This window comes from Molossus molossus, unplaced genomic scaffold (assembly GCF_014108415.1).
Source record: "Molossus molossus isolate mMolMol1 unplaced genomic scaffold, mMolMol1.p scaffold_m16_p_18, whole genome shotgun sequence".
Classification (NCBI taxonomy): Eukaryota; Metazoa; Chordata; class Mammalia; order Chiroptera; family Molossidae; genus Molossus; species Molossus molossus.
In genome coordinates this window covers 57757876-57775656 of record NW_023425353.1, presented here as the reverse complement: position 1 = coordinate 57775656, position 17781 = coordinate 57757876, and the positions used below count along the sequence as shown (strand labels likewise).

Below are 17781 nucleotides of genomic sequence, written 5' to 3'. Positions count from 1 at the left end.
AGTATCGTGTTGCCCACTGGCCCACCTTGGGGGAAGCAGGGACCCACCTTGGTGGTGGCCTGCGCATACCCTAACTTTAAGATTTGTCACACAACACATTCAGGCGGCAGAGTGAGTCCCAAGTGAAGTTTGGAGAGGGCATGTCACCACAGTCCTACTCTGCCCCTGCACCCTGCGCCCTGCTCCCTCCCATTTCTCCCAGCAACCAGCCCCCTCCCACCTAAGGCCCCCAGCCCATCCTCATCTCTGCCCTTCTCTTCAGAAGGATGTCCAACACCCAGATGCAGGTGGCCCCCACGCCAACCATCCCGATGGCCACCACAGAGGACCTGCCCCTCCCTCCACCACCTGTCCTGGAGGATCTGCCACCGCCACCACCCAAGGAGTCCTTCTCCAAGTTCCACCAGCAGCGGCAAGCGACCGAGCTCCGCCGTCTCTACAAGCACATCCACCCTGAGCTCCGCAAGAACCTGGCTGAGGCCGTGGCTGAGGACCTGGCCGAGGTCCTGGGTGCTGAGGAGCCCACTGAGGGTGAAGTCCAGTGCATGCGTTGGATCTTTGAGAACTGGCGGCTGGATGCCATTGGGGACCACGAGAAGCCAGCTCCCAAGGAGCCCGTGCCCAGTGGGGACGTCCAGGCCACTTCCCGCAAGTTTGAGGAAGGTTCCTTTGCCAACAGCATAGACCAGGAGCCAGCGGGACCTCGGCCATCTGGAGGGGATGTTCGTGCAGCCCGCCGACTGTTTGAGACAAAGCCACTGGATGAGCTGACGGGTGAGGTCGAAGCGCCGGAGGCCACAGTGAGGGAGCCTGCGGCCAGTGGAGATGTCCAGGGTACCAGGATGCTCTTTGAGACGCGGCCGCTGGACCGCCTGGGCTCCCGCCCCTCCATCCAGGAGCAGAGTCCCTTGGAACTGCGCTCAGAGATCCAGGAGCTGAAGGGCGATGTGAAGAAGACCGTGAAGCTGTTCCAAACGGAGCCGCTGTGTGCCATCCAGGATGCAGAAGGCGCCATCCACGAGGTCAAGGCCGCGTGCCGGGAGGAGGTCCAAAGCAACGCAGTGCGGTCAGCTCGTTGGCTCTTCGAGACCCAACCTCTGGATGCCATCAACCGGGACCCCAGCCAGGTGCGGGTAATCCGGGGGATCTCCCTGGAGGAGGGAGCCCGGCCCGATGTCAGCACAACTCGCTGGATCTTTGAGACGCAGCCCCTGGATGCCATCCGAGAGATCCTGGTGGACGAGAAGGACTTCCAGCCATCCCCAGACCTCATCCCTCCTGGACCAGATGTTCAGCAGCAGCGGCATCTGTTTGAGACCCGAGCACTAGACACTCTAAAGGGGGAGGAGGAGACTGGGGCAGAGGCCCCGCCCAAAGAGGAAGTGGTCCCTGGTGATGTCCGCTCCACCCTGTGGCTATTTGAGATGAAGCCCCTGGACACTTCCAGAGACAAGGTCCAAGTGGGTCACCTGCAGCGGGTGGGTCCCCGGGAAGATGAGGGGCTCATGTATGAGCATCTATCCAATGACAGTTCCTCAGCAAGTGCCCCCCAAAAGGATGGGGTGAAGGGGGATGTGAAGACTTTCAAGAATCTTTTTGAGACCCTTCCCCTGGACAGCATTGGGCAGGGTGAGCCTGCCACCCCCAGGAGTGTGAGCAAGGTAGAAGGAACTAATTCTGCTGGGCAGTCCCAGGACACAGGGTCCCCAGTGTATGCCATGCAGGATGGCAAAGGCCACCTCCATGCCCTGACCTCTGTCAGTAGAGAGCAAGTCGTCGGAGGCGATGTGCAGGGCTACAGGTGGATGTTTGAGACACAGCCTCTAGACCAGCTGGGCCACAGCCCCAGCACCGTGGACGTGGTGCGGGGCATCACCCGGCAGGAAGTGGTGGCTGGAGATGTGAGCACTGCCCGGTGGCTCTTTGAGACCCAGCCCCTGGAAGTCATCCACCAGCGGGAGCGGCAGGAAAGACAGGAAGAAGCAGGCAGGAGTCAGGCAGGTCCCCAGCCTGAGGCACCCGCAAAGGGTGCCGTGCAGACCATCCGGTGGTTGTTTGAGACATGCCCAATGAGTGAGTTGGCAGAGAAGCAGGGGTCAGAGGTCACAGATCCCACAACTGAGGCTGAGGCACGGTCCTGCACCTGGATGTTCGTGCCCCAACCCCTGGACAGGCCAGAGGGCGACAGGGAGCAACACCTGCAGGTTAGCCAGGTCCAGGCTGGGCAAAGACAGACAGACAGACACGTCTTTGAGACTGAGCCTCTGCAGGCCTCGGGCCGGCCCTGTGGGAGAGGGCCTGTGCGCTACTGCAGCCGAGTGGAGATCCCTTCGGGGCAGGTGTCTCGTCAGAAGGAGGTTTTCCTAGCCCTGGAGGCAGGGAAGAGGGAAGACCAGGGGACCAGGGCAATCCCTGAGCCCATCCCTGTGGGGTCTGTGCACAAGTTCACCTGGCTCTTTGAAAACTGCCCCATGGGCTCCCTGGCAGCTGAGAGCATCCGTGGGGGTGACCTCCAGGAAGAGCAGCCTGTGGGCTTGTCAGGAGCGGTGCTAGAGAGGCAGGAGACCGCAGCCGAGGGGACCCTGCGGACTCTGCACGCCACACCTGGCATCCTGCACCGTGGAGGCATCCTCATGGAGGCCCGAGGGCCAGGGGAGCTCTGCCTTGCCAAGTACGTGCTCCCGGGCCCAGGGCAGGGGGCCCCCCACATAAGGAAGGAGGAGCTGGTGTCTGGTGAGCTTCCCAGGATTGTCCACCAAGTGCTGCACCGGCCAGACGTGGACCAGCAGGGGCTGCTGGTTCAGGAGGACCCCGCAGGCCAGCTCCGTCTCAAGCCGATGAGGCTTCCAGCTCCAGGCGGCAGCGGGAATGTCGCAGATCTGGACCCAGAGTTCCAGCAGTTGCTAGCTTGTGGCTTGGGCACCTCTGCAGCAAGGACTGGGCTGGTGATGCAGGAGACGGAGCAGGGCCTGGTCTCACTGACTGCCTACTCCCTGCAGCCCTGGCTAGCCAGCAGGGTGCCCGAGAGGAGCAGTGTGCAGCTGCTGGCCAGCTGCATAGACAAAGGAGACCTGAGTGGCCTACACAGCCTTCGGTGGGAGCCACCGGCTGACCCAAGTCCAGTGCCAGCCAGCGAGGAGGCCCAGAGGCTGCCCCCAAATGAAAGCATCATTCATGTTCCCCCACTGGACCCCAGCATGGGGATGGGGCTTCTAAGAGGCCCAGGGGCCACCCCCTGTCCACCACGGACCGTTGAAAAGGCAGTCCATCTGGCTGGCAAAGGAAAGCAAGAAGACAGCTGCACGGGGCAGAAAGGGACGGAAGCTTCGGGAAGGTCAGAAGGAGCCACTGCTACTCCGCCAGGGCCTGGGGCTGCAGACCTGCAGGCCACCAAGCAGAGCAAGCAGACGACAGCCGCTGAGGCCCACAGCCTGCACCAGCAGGCTCTGAACAAGCAGGGGCGGGGCCTCGCCCCTGGCACCGCCTCCTTTCCCTTCCAGGATGGTCTCCTGCCAGCACCGGCCACGGCCCCTGGGACTGCTCAAAGGCCCATGGCTGGAGGTGACCCCAGGATCTCAGCAGCCCCCAGAAAGGTCAGTGCAGAACAGAAAGCACAGCCCGGCGGGCTGCCTGGGGGGTGGGTGACTATTCAGGATGGCATCTACGCTGCTCGCTCTGTGCGGACCTGTGACCTACCTGGGGGTGTTCAGCCCTCTGAGAGGGAACACCCCCCAAAGGGCAGGGAGACTGCCCTCTCGGCCCAGGCTTCCAGCCCACTCCAAGGATGCCCAAGTCAGAATCCTGGGCCAGGGTGGAAAGAGCCTGGGGCCTGCACACAGAGGCCCCGGGCGCCGCCAGAGGAAACCGTGGCAGGAGACGGCCCAGGGGGCCTCCAAGCTGCAGAGACCACCCCGAAGGCTGCCTCTTTAGCCCATCACACTCTTGCGTCTGGGCCTCAGGCTGCAGGTGCCAGTCCACACTCCCATAATGCCTCTGTTCCTCCTCCTCCTCCTCTCCCAGCTGCTGTGACAGGACCTGACTTCCCAGCCCGAGCCCACCAGGAGGAGGATGCCACCCGGCCGGCCTGGGAGCCGCTGCACGACCCCTTTCTCCACTCCCACAGCGGCCCTGCTGGCCAAGGAACCCCTGGGGAGTCACAGACAAAGACCCTGAAACCAGAGCCCACCGTACCCCCAAGGAAGAAGCCCCAGCTGCCCCCCAAACCTGCACACCTAAGCCAGATCCCCCCTCCTCGGAGGCTGCCCAAGCCCTCAGCTCTATCTCCCAGCTCCTCCCAAGAATACAAACAAGGAGAGACAGATGCAGCCACGCCTCAGCCGGCCAAGGTCCCCACCACTGCAGGCCAGGGATGCGCATCTCTGGCTGGAGGTTCCAGTGGTCAGAACCAGCCCAGCCCCCAACATGGCCCTAGCACTAGAGCCCCTAGGCTGACCAAGAGTCAGGCTGTGGATAGGAATGCCCAGAGCCCTGAGCCCCCCAAGCTCTCCGTTCTCATCAGTGACCCCACCTCACTGCAGCAGGGCCCCAGCACCCCAGGAGGGAAGCTGACTCAAGGCTCCCACCAAGGGGCCCCTGAGAGTCTGCAGGGGAGCCAGCAGGAGCTCCAGGGCCTCCTGAGCCAGGGGCAGGCTCTGGAGAAGGAGGCCGAAAGCCGCGTGGATGTGCGGGCGCTGAAGACCCTCTTTGAGGCTGAGCCCCAGCTGGGCGGGGCCCTTCAGGCTCCTGCTGCCTCCTGTAAGCCCGAGGCCTCAATGGAGCAGGCCTTTGGGGAGCTGATGAGGGTCAGCACAGAGGTGGCCCGGCTGAAGGAACAGATGCTGGCCAGGCTGCTGGATACTGAGGAAGCTGTGCACAAAGCCCTTAGCTCCATGTCGAGCCTGCAGCCTGAGGCTAGCACCTGGGGCCATTCCCAAGGACCCCAAAAAGACCACAGTGCCTACAAGGTCAGTGTCATGGACAGCAGTAGAGCCAGGCCCAACTGCTCAGGCCAGGAGGTCAGGGGTCAAACTGCAATCAAGAGCCAAATCGAGGTCCAGAGTCAAGCCAAGGTCAGAAATCACACAGAGGCCGGAGGTCCAGCAGTCTCAGCCGCCCCTTCCACCAGGAGGCTGGAGACATTGAGAGAAGATTCAGGCCTCCCTCTCATCTTGCCTTCTAGCAGAGAGTCACCCTCCTCCCCAACCTTCATCTCCATTAAGTCAGCCACAAGGAAGCTTCCAGAAGCTCCCAGCCCCAGGGGCAGCCCGGATGTTTCAGTGAAAAACACATCCCTGGCCCAGGATGTGAGCCAGACACTGCTCCATCAGAAAGGTGTCCAGGACAAGGCCGAGAAAAAAGAGGTCACCCAGTGCTCTGGACAGCCCAGGCCTACCCCTGCCTCAGCCAGCTCCCTGCTCAGTGGACGGCAGAAGAGTGTTCTGGAACTACAGACTGGGCCTGGTGGCTCCCAGAACTGTGACTGAGCAGTGCAGAAACTCAGTCCTCACGTCCTCCACCACAGTCCCCAAGCAGGCAGGGCCACTAGGGGGCGCAGGTCCCCAGCTGGGGCTCCAAGCCTCCCCCTTGTTAAAGCAGTTCTTGCACAGCCCCATGGAGCTCAGCGAGGGCCTGGCAGAAGCCGGGAGGGTGCCAGTGCCCAGCAGCACCTGCAGCCTGCAGCCTGCAGCCCAGTGAGCCCCTCCACCCCACCCACCCCCCGTCCCTGGGGTGCCTGCCTCCAGGGGACTGAGGTGGCTGCCTATCTCCTGCACATGAGGCCAGGACCAAGAAGAAAAGGCATCTTTTCTCGGCTCCATCAATAGGCTCAGCTCTTGCAAAGGGAGAAAGAAAGATTGGGAAGGGGCCCACCGAGTGGCCTGGGCCCAGGATAGGATGGGGGCTCACAGCTGTCTGTGGAGGGTGGAATCTGTGCAGGTGCATGCGCTCCTCACACAGGACTGGCCGGCACGCTGACATGCCTGGGTCTGCAGCCAGAGCTCGGGGCGGAGCCCTCTGAATGACCCGCCACCCTCAGCCTTTACTTCTGTTTCGGGTCGAAATGTTCTCAGCTGTCTGCTCCTTAATTGCTGGAGAGGACAGGGCCTGCTAGACACTGGATTGGCCTCTGTGTAGGCTTGGGCTGAGGGCTCCAGAGGGCTCTGCTGCAGCCCCTTCCTCACCGTCTCCATGGACCACAGGGTCATTTTGGCACCCAAAGGTCACACAGACAAGGTCTGGCAGTCAGTAATGTCCCTAGAAGCTAAAGGTACTGCCTCACCACCCCCCTGCCCCTCACTTTGCACCCAAATGGGAAGGAAACAATCCGAATAAACCCAAGTTTTATTCTCTCCTCTGTGTGGATCTAACTGTATGTGCATCTAGGTCCCCACTGTGGGGGAAAATAGCCACAACCTCCAGGTGCCCCATTTTCCAGGCAACAGCAGGGCTGGAAGGCTGGGAAAAGCCACCCCTTCTACCGTCTTGGCCGGAGCCCAGGAAGGCCTGCCCATGTCCCCTCCCCCCCAACACACACACACTGCTGACCCTCTACCTCTGGCCTCCCCCCCTGGTGGTTCTTGGACATCATTCTAATTTTTTTTTTATCCTCACCCGAGGACATTTTTCGATATTTTGTTCAGATAGAGTGGGAGGGAGAGGGAGAGAAACATCAACGTGAAAGGGACACATGGAGTGGTTGCCACCCACATGACCCAACCAGGGCCGGGGACAAACTGCAACGGAGGTACGTGCCCTTAGCAGGAACCGAACCCGGGTCTCTCTAGAGCACAGGCCGACGCTCTAACCGCTGAGCCAAACCGGCCAGGGCTTGGACATCATTCTAGAGTGGCAGCTGACCAGAGCCCTCTGCTCCAGAGTGAGAGTAGCCCAGTCAGGCTCAGGAAGGAGGGAGGGCCTCATGCCAGGAGAATTCCACTGACCAAGATGGTCAGACAACTTCTCCCTGCTCAAGCCAGATGCTGTGTGTACAGCAGGGTTTCCAGGGAAGGGACAGATCCTGGCCAGGAAAGCCAGAGTGATTGGGTGAAGGGCGCTTTTCACTCTCAAAAAGCATTGCACGCCTGCTGCATGCAATACCTGTCCGGGCAGCAGGAGCTCAGAGGTGAGTTCTAATGAGGTACTGCTCGCAAGAGATGATGCATAAACAGGAAACGCTGGGTCAGGAAGAAGGGCGATTATTATTGGGATCTGAATAATAACAAGCCAGTTATGTTCAAATGGGGGGGGGGGGGGGATGCATGTTAGGCAGAGGGAAGAGCATGTGCAGAAACCCAGAGGTGGGAGATAGTTGCTGGGTTTCCTAGATAGCGCTCTGTCCTGCCCCACCCCCTCCCTGCTCCTACAAGGTTACGTGGAAGCTTGCCCACACTTCACTTCAATTGAGCAGGCAGGCTCCTATCCTACCACCAGCCCGGGGTTCAGCCCTCCATACCCTCACAGCCTCCTCACTGCCTGCTCTGCTGATATGGGGGTTCCCCTAGGGCAGTGGAGATCTGATCTGGAAGGAGCCTGTCACCTGTGGAAAACTGTGCTATGTGGGAGCAATAAGATACCAAATCTACCCACATCTCCCTGGGCCCCTTGCCACATGTCTCCCTCCCCTGTTGTCTGTGGGACCTCACTTGATTACAGGGCCCAGCATCTTATAGCATGACTGTTCTCAGTGTCTCATCTGTAAAGTGGGCACAATTATAGTACTTACTATTGTGCAGGTTAAGTGAATTAATTAAGTGCTTGGAGCTATACCTAGCAACTGGAACTCAAAAATGTTCACATTTAGTATTATTGTAGTTTTAACATATCGCTTTTCACCTCCAGGTGGAGTCCCTGTCTCGTTCATCTCTGTATCTTTAGTGCTCATCTCAAGTGCCTGGAAGGCACTGCATAAATGTCAAATAATTGAATGTACAGATGAATGAAATGATTAAGTGAATTCACTGATTCATCCAACTAACATTTATTGAGCATCTACTTCATGCCAGGTTTCCTTTCAGAGTGCTAAAAATAGAGATGAACAAGGCAGAATTTATCCCTAACTAACCTCATGGAACTTAAGTTTAAAGAGGGAAGACAACGTATTATAAGCAGATAAGATAAAGTTAGAGAGAGAGATACTGTGCGGGAAACAAAACGCACGGTCAGTCCCCGAGAAGAGGGTTGGCAGTTACTGTGCTTGGGTGATGGAGAAGCCATCTCTTCGGAGGTGACCTGAGACACAGAGGAGCCAGTCCTAATGGCTGGAGGCAGCGGCCTGGGGGAAGAGTGGGTAGAGGCGTGTGGATGGGTGGTGTGCTCGTGGGTGGCAGTGTGCACCAAGGAGAGCAGTGGCCGCTGGGTGAGGCCTCGCCCAGCGCCCTGCACACCTGCTGCCACACCTGCGAGGACGCCTGGGCCGCGTCTCTCCCCACTGGCGGGGGGCGTGGCTGGAAACCAAGCACGGCCGAAGGCAGAGCACACTCCGCCCAGGCCCCGCCCCCGGAACCCCGCGGAGGGGGGGGACTGCGTTTCCACTCGCCGTCGCCAAGGTGACGATGACGTCACCAGGCCGCCGGGTTCGGAATGTTCGGGCGGCGGTGGCCGTTGCCAGGAAACGCCAGGCAGGCTCGCAGCCAGGGGCCGGCTCCGCGGCAGTCTCCGGACGCCAGTACGCTCTGTCCTGGCCCGCCTGGCTCCGAGCCTCCCTCTGCGATTCCAGAAGGATGCCGGGTTCCGGTCCTCACCCACGTCGCGGCTCCGCCCGGGGCCGACCTGCTGGCCTGCGCCTCCACCCTTCTCGTTACTGTCACTGCCTGTGTCCTGAGTCTGTCCACCAGCCCCCTTCTCCACGGTCATCATCCTACCTCAGGCCGCCATCCTTAACCCCTTTGGACGACCATTACCATAGCCTCCAAGGCTGTCTTTCCTTCCTTCGCCTTGTCTGTCCTGACAGTCGATCATCCACCTGGCAGCCAAAGCTCTCACCAAGCGCTTACCAGACCAGGCCACTCCTGTTTAATGCCCTCCGCTGGCTTCCCAGCGCACTCCGCCTGAAATCTAACTCTTCTCAGCCACTTGCCTCTCTGCTTTCCTCTTCATCTTCATTGCGCCCACTCTCCTGTTACTCACACCCCCCTAGTTATACGGGCCTTCTTGATCTTCACAGAACACACCAAGGTTATTCCTACCTCAGGGCCTTTGCACCTGCTGTACCCACTACCGGGAAGTCTCTTCTCCCAGATCTTCAGTGGCTAGGCTCCTTCTCACTCAGATTCCAGTTCAAATGTCTCTCCAGAAAGGCCTTCCATATCCATACTTCCCTACCTCTCCCTCCTATTCCCTTCACATCCCCCCATCTAAGGAGGGTTTCTTCCAAATTGTCATGCCGTATTGTGTTTTCCTGAGCACCCATCATCACGATATAAAATTATCTTGCTTATGTATTTGCTTACCGTCCATTTTCTACAAACTATTCCTGCATAGCAAACCACCTCAAATTTAGTGGTTTAAACAATAACCATTTTCTAATGTTCATGGTTTCTGTAGGTCAGGAATTTGGACAGAACAGTGGGGGTGGCTCATCTTTATGCCACCATATGTGTGGGGCCACAGCTGGGAAGTCGCAAAGGCTGGAGTGATTGGACAGCTAAGGTCTGTAAACATCTGAAGATTCACTCACTCACATGTCTGGCAGTTGATGCTGGCTGTTGGCTGGGACCTCAACTGGGATGTCAGCCAGAATACACATGCATGGCCTCTCCATGTGACCTGGGCCACCTCACAGCATGGCAGTCTCAGGGTAGTAGGACTTCCTACATTTTGTTTCAAGGCTCCAAAGGCACGTGTCCCAGCTAACAAGGCAGAAGCTGCATTGCCTATTATGAACTAGCCTCAGAAGTCACACAAAATCACTTCTGCTGCATTCTGTTGGTTACAAGTGAGTCACCAGTCTGACTAGATTCAGTGGAAAGGGTATTAGACACCACCTTTTGATGAGGAAGAGGCGAAGTTCTGGAAGGCATGTGGCTGTCTTTGGAAAGTACCACCTCCACAGTCAAGTCTTCCCCCACTGGAGTATCATCTCCATGCAAACCACTTCTCATTTGTTGATTGTTGTATCACAGTGCCTGGAATGGTGCAAAAGTACCTAGTAGGTGCTCAACCCATGTCTTAGAATGAATAAATTAAGGTTTGTCTTTCAAAGAGCCAGCTAGCTCTTCTTTCTGTAAATGTTATTTTCTGCTCCAGCCCTTGATTTTGGCCTGGTCTGCTCTGGAGGAAGCCCAGTGCTTGCACCAGAAGGTAGAAGACAACTATAGTTTTTGCTTTGTTTTGTTTCTGGTTGGAGAGTGGGCAGGGGTTTCGGGTGGGGGGGGAGCAGAGTTAGTGAGGATTGAGAAATGTGTAGCCAAATGCGGTTCTGGAACAGTGTTCTACTTGTAAGGGGTGTTGAAAACCCAGTCCTTTTTTTCTCATTCTGAACACTAGAAATGCCTAGGAGGAGACTGTGGTTTTGTCCTCAGGCCACAGGGACAAGGAAGGTAGCCCAATGGGAACGAAGCTTTGGAGAGGTGCCTTGGGCAGCAAGGGGATGGGGGGCTATGATGCCTACTGGGAGCCATTGCAGAGACCACAGGTCAGTTAAGGTGCACATATCCTTCCTGCTCTACTGTCGATGAACGACCTTTCGTTTGGTCTTCCCGAAGTCCTGACGCACACACAGTTTCTTCTCTTGTTTTCTCCTTTTCCAGAAGAGGTGTGGGCAAAGGGCAAGCCCAGGTGTATCCCTGCCTTCCCTCTCCCCAGTCAATCTGTCTATCTTCCTAAATCTCACCACTATTACTCTGAGGGTTTGGGTGTCATATTGCGGCAACAGTCATCCCAATGTTCTCCCCACTTCCAGTGCCACCCCCAAACTGTCAATCCTCCATCCAGCCCCGCATGGCTCTCACCACCTCTATCCTAAAACCCACACTCAGGTCAGAAGAAAAATAATAAAAAGAAATTTTAGGTAGAAGAAAATGTCTTAATATGTAACATTAGCATTCATCTTTATACCACAAGTTGGTGGAATATATATATACACGGATTGACACTCAATTACTGAGCCACACCAGCGGGCAGTGGAATATATTTTTAAATATATATATTTTTTTTTAACGGAGGAAAGAGCCCATCCAAAGTGCCTAGGGCCTACAAAAGTCACAATGCAGCCCTGGGTTTGCTTAGGCTGTGCTCCCTCCACTCCCTTATTGTCCACCCTGCGTTTCTGGAAGACTTGGTCTTGGAAACTCAGCTCGGAGGCAACCTCTTCAAGGAAGCAAAAGCCATGGAGAGTGTCCTTTGACCTCTCAACCTTATGAAGTGCTGTAGTTTAGATAATCTGGTTGTAACCTTTCGATTTTGTGTGTTTCTCCCCCACTATACAGTTAGTATCTGCAAATCAACACACACGCACGCACACGCACACACACACACGCACACACACACGCACACACACATGCACACGAACGCGCACACGCCACCGCCATTCCATCTTAGTATCTGCTCCCCACCTTCGGCCGAGCTGCCATGTTAGAAGCCAGCTAACCTCAAAGAAAACTCCAGCAGAGGCTCAGCCTGGGGGCCCTCGGGAACAGCCCCCGGCGCCAAACCGGGACGATGGGGGCGGGGTGCGCGTGTGTCCGGCGGCGCAGGGGCGGGTACTCGGTTTCGCTGGCGGCAGCAGCGCCACCCGCCCCTGGGGCTCCACCCGCCACTGATCGCAAGAAGGAAGCTTCTCCCCACCCCCGCCGACGCACCCCTTTCCTTCTCCCCTCCCGCCTCCCCCCGTTAGGTTTCTTACGAAAAAGTGCTGCTGAGAATTCCCAGAAGGTCCCGGATGTGAAGTCACTGGTGTGAGGTCACCGAGCCTGGTTCCAGGAATCAGATGCTTGTGGGGGAGGAAGGAAAGCGCAGAAAACCGGGGAGAGTGCAGCCGTGGGTGCCCGTTGGCGCGGCGGGCAGCTGGGCGGGTCCCAGGCTCGACCTCCAGCCCGGGCTCCGCAGTTCGAACACTAGGAGAGGCTCCCAAGGAAAAGATGCTTCACTCCTCCCATACTGTAGAAATGCTCATTAGACACCAGTACACCGATCTGTGCTCACCAAGATCCTGAGGTTGGGCCAACAGGGAGAGGGGAGGTGGGGGAAAACTGGGGTGCCTTCCAGTTTAGGGAACAGCTTGGCAATAGGATCAGAATCTTGAAGGAACATACCCTGAGACCCAACCGATGGCACACATATAGGGATTTGTCCTACAGACGAGAATACAAGGGTACATGCATAAGATGGTTCACACAGCGCGGTGTGAAATACCGACGATTGGAAGCCACCTTAATGTCCAGCCACAGGGAACTGATTAAATAAAGTATATGGCACTTCTGTACCCTGGGATACAATGCCTTGTGGAAAAGAATGAAACAGTTGTGTATGGGCCAGATGTCCACGCTATAGTGTTGGGTAAACAGAAGTGGGGAGCATCCTGCCACCTCCTGTCTGTACCTCCCCCACCCACTGTGATGTTTTAAAGATATGTATTCATTTGCCCTGGCCGGTTTGGCTCAGCGGTTAGAGCTTGGGCCCACGGACCAATGAGTTGCAGGTTCGATTCTGGTCAAGGGCACTACCTCGGTTGTGGTTCATCCTGGCCCTGGTCTGGTCATGCAGGAGGCAACCAGTTGATGTGGCTCTATCACATCGATGTGTCTCTCTGTCTCTGTCTCTCTCCCTCCCTCCCACTCTATCTAATAATAAATAGAAAAATATCCTCGGGTGAGGAATATATATATATATATATATATATATATATATATATATTCATTTAACAAATATATACTGAGCACCTGCCAAGTACCAGGCACGTGACAAATACCGAGGGGATAGCAGTGAACGAAACAGAGTGAGCCCCCGATTGGTGAGGTCATGGGTGTGCGGATAAACAAATGAGGTGCATTAAGTGTGGATAAGTAAGTACTGTGAAGGAGAGGAGAGTGAGGAATTTAGAAAATGCTAGAGGTGGTGCTGTTGTGGATGGTCAGGGAAGGTCTCTTGTACAAGTTGACATTTAAGCAGAGAATGAGGGGAGAGAACTTCAAGTATCTGTCAGGCAGAGGCAGAGAAAGTGCAAAGGCTGGGCACAGGACCTCACTGGGTATGGGATGAGCAGTGGGGAGTCCATTGCAGGGGAAGCACAAGGGGCAGAGCGGTAGAAGGAAGTGTGGCCATGTTGGGAAGGTGAGGGGGGGCCGTGGAGGACTTTGTAGGGGCTTTGGCTTTTAGAGTGAGATGGGAGGCCAGTGTCGGGTCTTGAGTAAAGAAGGCCATGACCTGACAAAAGCTTTAATAGATCACTCCGGCTGCTGAGTGGAAATAGATGACAAAGGGTTAAGGGTGGAATGCGAGAGCCCAGGGAGAAGGCTGTCGCAATAATCCAGGGGAGTCACAACAGTGGCTGGACAAGGGTGACAGAAGATGTCCAGCAGTGATGTGTTTCTAGATGTATCTGATAGTCGAGCTGATAGAATTTGCTGATAGAACAGATGTGCCTGTGAGAGAGTCAACAGCGATTGTGTAACTGCCAGCCCGGAGTTGTCATTGGCCGGGACAGGGGAGCCTGTGGGAGGAGCAGTTTTAGGGAGTGGGGTAAGGAGTCAGTAGTCTGAGCTGCTTCCATGGGTCAGGGGTTCAGGGGTGACGGAAATATGAGAGTTGTTTGGAATTTGTAGCAGGGAGGGTCCCAGAGGGAAACAGCCGGCACACTTGGATTGAGAAACTTGAGAAGGGTTTAATGAAAGGACTCTTTACAGAAGTGTAGCAGGGTATAGAGAAGCCACAAGGACCACGGAGGACCCCAGGGCTAGACGCAATCCCTGGTTCTGAAGGGGAAAGAGGAAGGAGTTGCTGGAACCTGGGGACAGAGACAGCTAAGTGGAAAGGACAACATCCAAACTTACATGATTTCATCCAAGGAAGGAGATTTATTTTTGATATACAAGTCTGAATATTGCCAACTGACACGAGCTGAAGTGGAGGGCAGCCAATCCATGGCAACCCTATGGGGAGAACATATATCCTCACCGTACTCTCCTCCCTCCCTCCAAATGCATGTCTGTTTTGGGCTGTGGTCAGACCCTCTGGGAGGCCAAGGGGCAAGGGAGTCACTGAGTTGGCTCATACAGGTCAGCCCCCAGGCACAGAGCAGGGGGGAAAAGGGAGGATAGTGGGTCTGGAACAGAGTGGAACACGCCTATGCGAAGCCATGGCTAAAGAAGGGGCCTCTTGGTGGGTGGATAATAGATAAAAAAGGAGCAGAGATCATTGCTCTTGGGTCATCTGATATTTAGAGATTGAGAGATAAGATAGAATCAGGAGCTCTGGCCAGTTTGGCTCAGCAGTTTGAACATCAGCCTGGCCTGCGGACCAGAGTCGTGGGTTCGATTCTGGTTAAGGGCATGTATCTCAGTTGCAATTCCGTCCCCAGGTCCGAATTATGTGGGAAGCAACCAATCGATGTGTCTCTCTCAGATGGATGTTTCTCTCTCTCTTTCTCTCTCTCTCTCTCTCTCCTTCTCCTACTCTATCTGAAGATAAATGGAAAAATATCCTTGGGTGAGGATTAAAAAAAAAAAAAGATCCAAAAAAGGATCCTCCAAAAAGCAATGGGTGAGACAGGAAAACAGAGCCATGTCACCGTCAAGTTACACAAGTGTGTCTAGTAGGAGAGAGGGAGGGAGCAACAGGGGTGTGTGTAATGCACATAGTCTGTTTCTGGAAAGAGACTGAAAAAAAAAACAACAAAACAATAGGGCCTCTAGTAGAGAGACCAAGGGTAAGCAGAAGAAAGAAGACCTAACTTCTCATTTTCTTCTAGTTTGGATATTTCTAACCTGGTACATGTATGGATCTTATTAAAAGGGAAGAAAATATAGTTTAAAAAAATACTCTCCCATAGCAGGAAAGATACAATTTTATAGAAAGTAGACCCACTGTCTTCCCTAATCGCCTGAAAGACAAGCTTAGGGTACCCTGGGCTTGAGGAGGAAGAGGAGGGAGGGAGCCTGGGAGGGCAGCCCAGAACAGAGGTGCTGGAAGGGTCTCCCTGTGAATGCTCTGCCAATGGCTTTAGGGGCAGTGACACCAAAAATCTGGTGTGAGCCATGTCCTGTTGCTCACTGTAATCCCCTGTCCCTTGTCCCCCACCCCTATCCCACTTTTGCCACCCCAAGATGTCAAGAAAACTTAATTCTTCACATCTTAGCATCTTTTCAATAATTCTACACGCTGTGCTTTAAGATGTTCAATCTTGTACATCAAAAATAAATCCCCTTCCTTGGATAGAACTGCACACACTTGGATGTTGTCATCTTGGAGGAGAGGAGGCCTCATGATCCTGATGAAGTTGTTCTTTAGACAGGTTACTTCTCTGCAGAGCATTGGCTTCTTTGGATAAGAAGCATTTTTCCCCCAAGAATCAGCTCCAGGTGAAAATTATTTCAGGATTGTGCACTGACTCTTATCTCTACTGCAGGTGCTGAGGATGGAGATCCACTTAAGGGTCCCAATAGAACCAGCCTCTCAGGAGCCTCTGGACAACTACAGGAAGCTTCTCAACACGTGGAGGGGTGGGGGCTGGTGGGGGTAGCCCTGGGAAACCTGTGTCCCTCTTTTCCTGGGGCTGCTTTATTGGGCTAGGAGGGGGGCTCCCAATCAAACAGGCTTGCAATTTTTCTAACAGGGTTACCCCAAAGGGAAGGGCCAGAAAAAGTAAGGGAGCCCCAGCCATCTCCCCTCTTGGGGACTGACTGTGACATGCTCAGTCTGGGCTCCACTTCACTCTCCATCTCCCACTTCCAAGAACGACTCAAACTTCTCAATATGCCCTAGCCTTTGAGCCTGTCTCTCTCAGTCCTGCTGAAAAGAAAATTCAAGGAGAGCAGAGACCTTGTCTGTATTATTTGCCACTAATGATCCATGACTAGAACAGTATCTGGTGTATTTCAGTAAACAGCATAAATGAACGCGCAAAATGACTTTTCCGCAGCTCAACCTGGATTTTGAGGAAGAAATTTGGAAGATTCTCCAGAACATCCATCACTACACACGTTCCCCATCATCTCCTCTGAACAGGGGTCCAGGGCTAGGAGTCTGTACCCAGTGGTGGACTGAAGCTGTCACCAACTGCCTAGAGAGCTGAGTGTGCCTATGGCTTCCCAATTTCACCTGCAGTGCCAGTATCTTGAAACCAGCCATGGCAGAAGAATTTACACCGTGGAAATTGGCAAACACTGCAAATCATGACCTTTTTTTTTTTTTTTTTTTTTTTGCCCAGAGAACTGGTTGTTAAACATTTACCAGCTCACTACTGCTTCCAGTCCTGTTTCTGCCACTCACAGGCTCTATAATCCGGACAAGTTACTCAGTCACGCTGAGCTTCTGTTCTCCATAAGATGGAGCTCCCACAGAACCTACCTAACAGGACCGGCTGGAGGATGAAATGTGATTACAGCTCTCTAATGTATTTAACACAATGTTTGGCTCCTAGTAAATACACAATCCACTTTAGTATCATTCCAGTTATCTATTGCTGCATAACAAACCACCCACACAGTTTAGTGGCTTAACACACAATGTTTACGTTGCTTAAGAATCTATAGTATGGGCAGGACCAAGTGAAGATAGCCCATAACTAAAGAGGCATGAAGGCTGGGGGTTGGAATCCTCTGAAACCATGTTCACTCATACATCTGGCATTTGATGCTGCTCGTCAGTTGGGACCTTAGCTGGGGCTCGATAGACATCAGAACACCCACATATGTCAGCCGGGCTTTCTCACCATGCGCTGGCTGAGCTCAAGGGGGAGTGTCCCAGAAAAATAGCCATATCACTTTCTTTTTTAACTTACCTTGGAAATCACACAGCATCATTTCTTTCACAACGTATTGATTAGAAGCAAGTCACTAAACCTGCCTATATTCAAAGGGAGAGTAATTAGATACCCCCTTTTGATAAGAATGTGAGTTTGTGGATATTTTTTAACCACTGCAGCTCGTGTTATTATTGTGGCCGTTAGTATACTAGTAAATGTAATTTACAGCTTCTAGTAAATGAATTACCCCACTTCTTAGTTTTAGCTCCGTGTGGAAGGGCAGGGGATTCTTTGGATCATTAAGGTCCCTGCACCCCACTGCTCCCCAAGTGAATCTGAGCCCTGTCCACTGCAGAGTTCACAAAAGTTATGAAAGTGACTTTCCTCTTGTAGGACCTGACATTTGTGGTCCAGTTCCTTTGGATGACATCCCCGTTGGCCCCATGGAGACTGAGGCGAGGGACCTGGGCAGGGCCTCGCCAGGAGGGCAGGTGGTTTTACCAGCAGGACCAGGACCTCCACAGGCTGTGCTCGCCCTGGTGTTGTGGGTGACCATGAGGGTAAGGCTGTGGCCGAAACAAACCTGCTCACAAGCCTGCACCGAAGTCGGGCTGGCAAGGTCACCATCCGGGAGTCGGGCACGGCTCATGGTGTAACCTCTTCCTTGGCCTCAGGTTTCCCACTCTGCCAGCTGGGAGTAAGTGAAGGTCTGTGGGTTGGGCATCTGGAACAGACCATCATGTTATTTAGAAAGCTGGGCTAGAAGCCAGTTTCTTCTTCTGGCAATGGTCGACAGGGTCACAAGCTGCTCTCGTAGGAAACAGAAAGGACAAGGCAGAGAAGTCTCCCGCCTTCTTCCATGGGACATGGATCCATCTCACAGT

At 54.6% G+C, this 17781-nt stretch overlaps 2 protein-coding genes across 2 annotated transcripts; both read left to right on the top strand.

Annotated features, from left to right (window-relative positions):
- The first annotated feature begins 266 nt into the window (after nucleotides 1–266).
- On the top strand, nucleotides 267–4072 carry LOC118633206 (xin actin-binding repeat-containing protein 1-like). The gene is made up of 2 exons (XM_036266892.1): nucleotides 267–3593; nucleotides 4021–4072. The coding sequence occupies exons 1-2, from the start codon at nucleotides 267–269 to the stop codon at nucleotides 4027–4029; spliced, it is 3336 nt and encodes a 1111-aa protein (XP_036122785.1). The 3' UTR covers nucleotides 4030–4072.
- Nucleotides 4073–4369: 297 nt separating this feature from the next.
- On the top strand, nucleotides 4370–5532 carry LOC118632962 (xin actin-binding repeat-containing protein 1-like). The gene is made up of 2 exons (XM_036266300.1): nucleotides 4370–4398; nucleotides 4520–5532. The coding sequence occupies exons 1-2, from the start codon at nucleotides 4370–4372 to the stop codon at nucleotides 5481–5483; spliced, it is 993 nt and encodes a 330-aa protein (XP_036122193.1). The 3' UTR covers nucleotides 5484–5532.
- The last annotated feature ends 12249 nt before the right edge of the window (nucleotides 5533–17781 follow it).

Coding starts and splice junctions, on each gene's coding strand:
- LOC118632962 (XM_036266300.1), top strand. CDS start 4,370: ATGCGCATCTCTGGCTGGAGGTTCCAGTG. Junction 4,399..4,519: donor TCTGGCTGGAGGTTCCAGTG/GTCAGAACCAGC, acceptor CGTTCTCATCAG/TGACCCCACCTCACTGCAGC.
- LOC118633206 (XM_036266892.1), top strand. CDS start 267: ATGTCCAACACCCAGATGCAGGTGGCCCCCACGCCAACCATCCCGATG.